At 44.1% G+C, this 6461-nt stretch overlaps 1 protein-coding gene across 1 annotated transcript in view; it reads right to left on the reverse strand.

Annotated features, from left to right (window-relative positions):
- Nucleotides 1-60: 60 nt before the first annotated feature.
- cnot3b (CCR4-NOT transcription complex, subunit 3b) overlaps nucleotides 61-6461 on the reverse strand; it is a gene marked incomplete in the record, with an annotated part of 25853 nt that continues 19452 nt past the window's right edge. Inside the window, 5 exon segments of the mRNA XM_035681262.1 lie at nucleotides 61-2200; nucleotides 2328-2453; nucleotides 2569-2701; nucleotides 5228-5429; nucleotides 5766-5862. Coding sequence (XP_035537155.1) covers nucleotides 2102-2200; nucleotides 2328-2453; nucleotides 2569-2701; nucleotides 5228-5429; nucleotides 5766-5862 — 657 coding nt within the window.

Consider the following 6461-nt stretch of genomic DNA (forward strand, 5'->3'; position numbering starts at 1 on the left):
GCTAAGCTAAGCTAAGAGGCTGCTGGCTCGAGTAGTTATGGATCTTCTCATCTTCATCACTTGGTAACAAACAATCGATCGGTTTTTTTTTTTTTATGCACAAATAAGATTCCAGTTACCTGTTCTGTGTCGGAGTGGAGGCAGAACTCTCAAATACCTCAAAACAAACAAAACCAAAACTATAGTCTGAGTAGATCCCACTGGAGAATAATTAGGGGATGTTTTCTGTACTTTGGGTGATTGAATGAAACAAGGTGAAGGCAGTGAGGCAGCTCGTGAAAGCTCGAGGGGCCAAACAAAGACTTTTAAATACAATTCTGTAAATATATTCCGATTCTCCCGAGTGATGATCCCTTTTTGTTTCCAGAGCAAACTGTGATATAACACTGCCCACCAGGTAAAAGACAGTTACTACCAACACCTCGCTGGCTGTGTTGTCACACTCCTCCACTGTGGCTAGATGGGAGTAGGCAGGGCAGGCTATTTTTAGACCACAACGGCTGGTGGATTCACAAAAAGAAACCGGCCGCTTTCACCGCTTCACAAGAATACAGCAGGGCCTCTGAGGACGGCGGGAGAGGCCCGTGGCGGCGACTGCGGCCGGCGTTGGGCAGTCGAGCTGCGAGGGAGACTGGTTGGGTTAACATCTGCAGGTCAGGTCAAGAGAGCCGCTGCACACCGGAGGCAGGTGTTACCGGTTCGTTTGTGAGGCTCATCGGTGTTGAAGTCATGAAGCTCAACAAGCCCTCGTGGTGGCTGCAGCAGCAGGGCAGGAAAAAAACATTATTAAGCTACTGTTGGCTGGCGGAGGAGTTCGTGGTAAGCAGCCGAAACGGACGACGAAGTAAAAAACGTTCATCATGTGGGTTTTTTTTTTTTTTTACCTGAGTCTCGCACAAAACCTCATTCAGTTTGTGGACGATTTGTTTCGAGGTGAAACTCTTCAGAAACTACAAGAACGTTAACGACCGGTGAATTCTGATTCAGATTATCCGACGTGTGCTTTGCTGCCTCGTTGTGTAGTTTATTATGTACAGCTGGCTGAAACTAATGCAGTCTGCAATAAATCCTCCCTTCATGAAGGTTATAACGTTGAATAAGGTTTAGAGGCGTTGATCCGACAGTATCGAGGTCTATGGTCAGTGTTGAACTGCATTGCATTATACTTTAGTTATACTTGGGTAAAATGGCAGCAACACGTCTCTGTATAATACAATACAGTTCAGAATGACTCCATCATAATCATAAAGTTGGATCAGAACCTCTCTAAAACACAAACTGAACTCTTTCACCTTCATGGAGGGAGGATTTGTAAATGCACACACCTAGAACCTTACGGGTCCTCACAGGTTCAGGTTACGGGTCGCTAACTTCCCAACCGATCTCACTTCAGTTCATCTTGGCTTCTGGACGTATTTCACCTCCTTCCTGCCCTGCTGCTGCGTCCCTGCTCCATACCACTAACACTGAAAGATTGTAGCACCAACACAACACAGATGTAGCGTGTGCGGTCGCGGTCGAGGCTTCTGCACTCGCTACCTTTTAGTTTGGAAAGAGGACAGAGCCTGTGTACTGTATGATTAACCAATTTATCTTTGGTTCTTAAGGGGCTAATAATATAAACAAAAAGGTTTCTTAAAGCCAACATAAGAGTGATGACACAGAGGGGGAAAAGCACATGATAGTCTGAATATTTGGGTGTGATTTTTGTGTCTTATCAGCCAAAACAAACCAAAAGTCTTGTTTTAAAGAAAGTTCCAGTTCGGAAAAAGATGGGAATAAAATGCCTGATGATAGAGGAGGAGGAGGAGGAGGAGGGATGACGGGCTGGGAGGAGTAATCACTGCCGGGGTGAGGATGATGAGGCGGGGTTGGAGGGTCAGAGGGAGGGAGGGTTTTCTAAAACCTGCTCGCCCCCCTGCAGCCTGAACATCTCCTTTCCCCAACGAGCTGAGATCAGATCCAGGAATGTCAGCAGGTGGTCCAGCCTTCTTCATTTGTTTTGTTCTCCATCCATCTGTCCCTCTCTTTCTCTCACTTCCTCAGCCGTCTGTGGGTTCGTTCGTTCGTTTGTTTATCCGTCTGTCTGTCTTGCTGCAGGTCACTGGAGGTCTCGGTCTTCGAGGTACCGGTACTCGAACGTGAAGCCTTCCTTCTTCCGCTGGCCCCATTTCTCATAGTCAAAGTAAATGTACGTTCCCTGGAAAAGAAGAAGCATTATTTAAAGACAACGTAAGAGCTACTGACACATGACCTGGCAATTAAACCTGCGCTCCCAGCATGCTTTGTTCAGTTTCTCCACGAGAGGTTGAAAATGTGACGCTGACCTGCTCAAACTCATCAGTAATGGTCTTGGGTTCTTCGTGCCTCTGAAACCACATCATGTACTTTGTGTGGAACCTCCAGGACTGCTTCTTCAGGGCTTTGGCTGCCAGATACTGGGCCTTAGTGCCCTGCAGAGGGGAGCAGAATCACAGGGAGAGGAGGGCGGAGAATACGAATTAGTAAGAACACATGGGATATGTCAGAGTCGTGTGTTGATATCACGGCACTCGTCACGCCGCTTACCTCCAGGTAGTAAAAGATGAAGAAGAGTGTTTCTGTGGAAAGCCTCTGGTAAAACTCTACAGTGTCGGAGAGTGGCGGTGGCACCTGGTGGTGGAAAGGCAGGGTGGGGCACGGGTTCCTCATCAGGTACTGCCTGTAAGAGCCACACAGAGGGAGCGGTTAGTGGAAGGGAAATCTGAATTCACTCACTGGGTTCAGGTTCAGGTCCACACTTATATCTTATTTACTGTGTTAATAACGATGTAAATTAATCGGTGTAATCAGTGAGATTCAGGCTGGTTTTTAAAAATATGAATCATCAATCAATCAATGACAAATAAAGGGTGTTAACGCTTTTATTAATTACAGGGTGGGAAAATGCTGTTTTAACATCAAAAGACAGCTTTTAGTTCCACCTTTAACAATCTGTATTTGCTAGATTCAAGTAGGGCTGCAACTAATTTTCATTACTGATTCAACTCTTGATCTTTTTCTCCATTAATCGATTGATTGTTTGGTCCATAAAATGGGGAAAAAATCTTCAAATGTCTTGTTTTGTCCACAATCCAAAGATATTTGTTTACTGTCACAGAGGACTGAGGAAATTAGAAAATAATCACATTTCACAAAGTTTATGGACGTTTTTTCCCAATAATGAGTCATAATTCTATAGTTTCCTTGCCCCCGTCGCGAAGGCTTTTTGCTCATGAGTGGTACTGGTTGGGTCTCCTGTAAAGTTATAAGGAGTTTGGATCTATGACCTCTCATTTGAAAAGTGTCCTTGAGATAACTTCTGTTATGAATTGGGTATACAAATAAAAATTTAATTGAATTGAATAATTGATTAATTTAATAGTCAAGAGCTAATTGATTTTAATTGAAAAATGAAAAGACAACGAGAGGACCTTGTTCCAAAATCAATAAATATAAAGCAACTCTTAAAGTATGGAAAATGTTAGTGGACGGTGTAATGAAAGGTGTAATCTGAGTAGTTTTTAGTAGTGATATTAGATATTAGTTAGATAATTATGACTTAATATGAATAGAAGAATTATTTGTATTAATGATTAAATGCCTGCAGACATCCAGCATCAGCACACTGGCTCTAATCTAAAGTTAAGCCACACTCATGAACCCAGGTGTACCGAAGGGCCACAGTGGCCACCTGAGGACTCTACAGACAGACAAAGAGGTCTTTGATTAACCTCTCTGTGGAACAATTAACAGATCCATTAGTCCGATCGATCGACAGATTCACCTCCCTGATAGAGGAAGAGTAGGAAAATCTGCTCAGATGCACTTTTCCACCCGAACCATGTGTTTTTTACAAAACCCAGTTTGTTCTTTCTGTGTCCATTAGGCCGTTAGTCTGTTAGCCAGGTCAGTGAGTGCCAAAAATACTCAGCGTGGCCCAAAAAACAGGCCCAAAGTTTGAGACGGTGACAGCGTCTGACTAACACACTCCTCATGGACAGGCACGCTGAGGTTACTGATATGAATAAAATCGAGGACGAGCTGGAAGTTCTTATATGTGGCTGAAAATAACAGCCTGTGTGTGTGTGTGTGTGTGTTGGGAATTAATTACAGTTATTAAGAAACAATGACTTTCCTGTCATTTGTTTGTTTCACTCGACAGTTAATGTCACAATCTTGTTTTAAACACACACAGAGAGCCTTCAGGGATTTCTTTTTTTCTGTGTGTGTGTGTGTGTGTGTGTGTGTGTGTGTATGTATGTCACTCTCCTCCTCTGACTGTGAAACACAACAGGTACTGTGGGACAAGAGGGTTTGAGTGTTTGGATTTAAATGTCAATTGTACCTGTGTGGGCAGACTGCGCTGTAGATACAGAACCAGTATAATCTGTTCTCTAATTGTGCCTGCTGTGTGTGTGTGTGTGTAGGTATGCTACATTACTGCACACTGATAAAATGCCACATTATTTCTTGTATGAGATAAGTGCGTGCTGCAGCTGATGGATTTAAGGGAGATGAGAAAGAAAAGCTGCTGAATCTGGACAAAGTTCTTCTAAATCTTTTCAAATTAAAAGCTTTGGCAAAAGCAGAAACGTCCAACAGTAGGACGCAAATGTTTCCTGTTTACTCAGATCAACCATTGAGGCTTCTTCGTCTTTTGTTATTTTCACAGATCAACAAGTAGGAGATCAGTTTAAATTGATTATAAATGAGATTGTATGATCACTGCAGTTTACATTCTTTATGGCTCTCATGGTAAAAACTTGTTGACTTGTTTGATTAAGCTGCCTAATGATGATTTTCACCTGTATTTTGGAATTATTGATATTTATTTAATCACATTCTCACACACAAAATGATTAGATGATGAATTAAAAATCTAAAAAGCCTTATTTAGTCCGTCCAACAGTACTTTTACTCACATACTGTAATAAAGTGCAGTTTCGAGGTATTTCTACTTTAATATTTATATACTTTATACTACTGTAAGGAAAGTGATGTAACTGAACAGACAAAATATAAATGAGTTCATCAGACATTGTGATTAACAAATATATATGTTATAAAATAGCTATTATAATATGTGAACATTACAGTATTAGTACATCTAATGGTTTCTTTATCTGCGGGCCGATAAAGAAACCAGCGTGGAGGTTTGATTTCGCCGCGTGGTGCTAAAATGTGAGAGGTAAACATTTAACTGCACCTGATCCTCTCGGAGTCGGACGGGTGGGGCATGTGCGTCCACGCCGCCTCCTCCATGGCCTGTTGGTAGAGCTGGTCTTTGGACAGGGGAACCGGCCCCAGCGGGCAGACCCCCAACGACGGGGGGATGCTGACCTCTGACAGCGAGGGCTGAGGTGCTGTCGGGGGGCCCGAGGGGGCCGTAGTGCTGCTGGGGAAGATGTCTGAGGAGAGACAAAAGAGAAGACGAGAGATTAAAGTGTGAGGGAGATGAAAAGAGTGACGGTGAAGGAAACTGAGGATGTAGGGGAGTGAGAGAGGATGTGCAGCAAGAGGGGGGAGAGAGGGGGGGAGGGATTCAGGATTTGAAGTCAGAGAGACAAAGAGAGAGAAGTTGAGTCAGGGCTGATAATATCATCAGCAGTTTTTGTTCAGAGGAGGCTGAGAGTGGGAGGTGAGATGACATTTTGTTCCATTAAACTACAGCTTTTCTATTTCTGCTCTGTGGCAACCCTCTATCTCCTTTTATTAAGGTGCATCCGTGTGTGTGTGTGTGTTACCTGGGGTGAGGTGCAGGGAGGGCACGTCTCCCTCCATCCCTGAGCTGAGTGCTGCTCGCTCGGCCATGGACTTCAGGCTGCTCAGAGGCTCCTGGGGCTGATGAGGACAGACAAGGAGACTCATGGGAAAACAGATCGCAGCGGACGTGTGCGCGCGGTTATCGTACCTGCCCCTACGGAGGAACTCGAGTTCCCGCACCAGTGATAATGTTGTCATGGAAATCACTTTGGCTTCACTTTTTGTTTGTTTGCCCCCGTCCCCTCCCCTCGGAGATGCTTTTGACGTAATATCAGGCAGCCGAGGAGCGAGATCAGACCGCAATGACAAAGAGAACAAAACAAAAAAAAGCCGCCACATGCGCCAAGAAAGCCAACAGAGAACCAATATTCTAGCAATATGCTGCTTCCAACTTCTGTTTGCAAAGCAAGCTCCATGAATGAAATGTTTCTGGAAGAACTCGCACAGAGCCCTGACCATTCCGACCCCATTAATCTGATGGAAACCTGGAACCAGACCTGGATCACACCAACATGCCAGACATGATCACCCCAAAAATCAGACCTGATCACCCAACATCAGACCTTTTTTCTCTATTTTCTTACATCTATTGATCCCTCCTCCATCTTCTTCTCTGGCATGAGTCCGTGATGCTGGTTATAGTCAGCTCAGATCTAATGGTCCTGTTCAGAATGAGG

Source organism: Morone saxatilis, unplaced genomic scaffold, assembly GCF_004916995.1.
Source record: "Morone saxatilis isolate NCDOM2014 unplaced genomic scaffold, NCSU_SB_2.0 Contig9, whole genome shotgun sequence".
Taxonomy (NCBI): Eukaryota; Metazoa; Chordata; class Actinopteri; family Moronidae; genus Morone; species Morone saxatilis.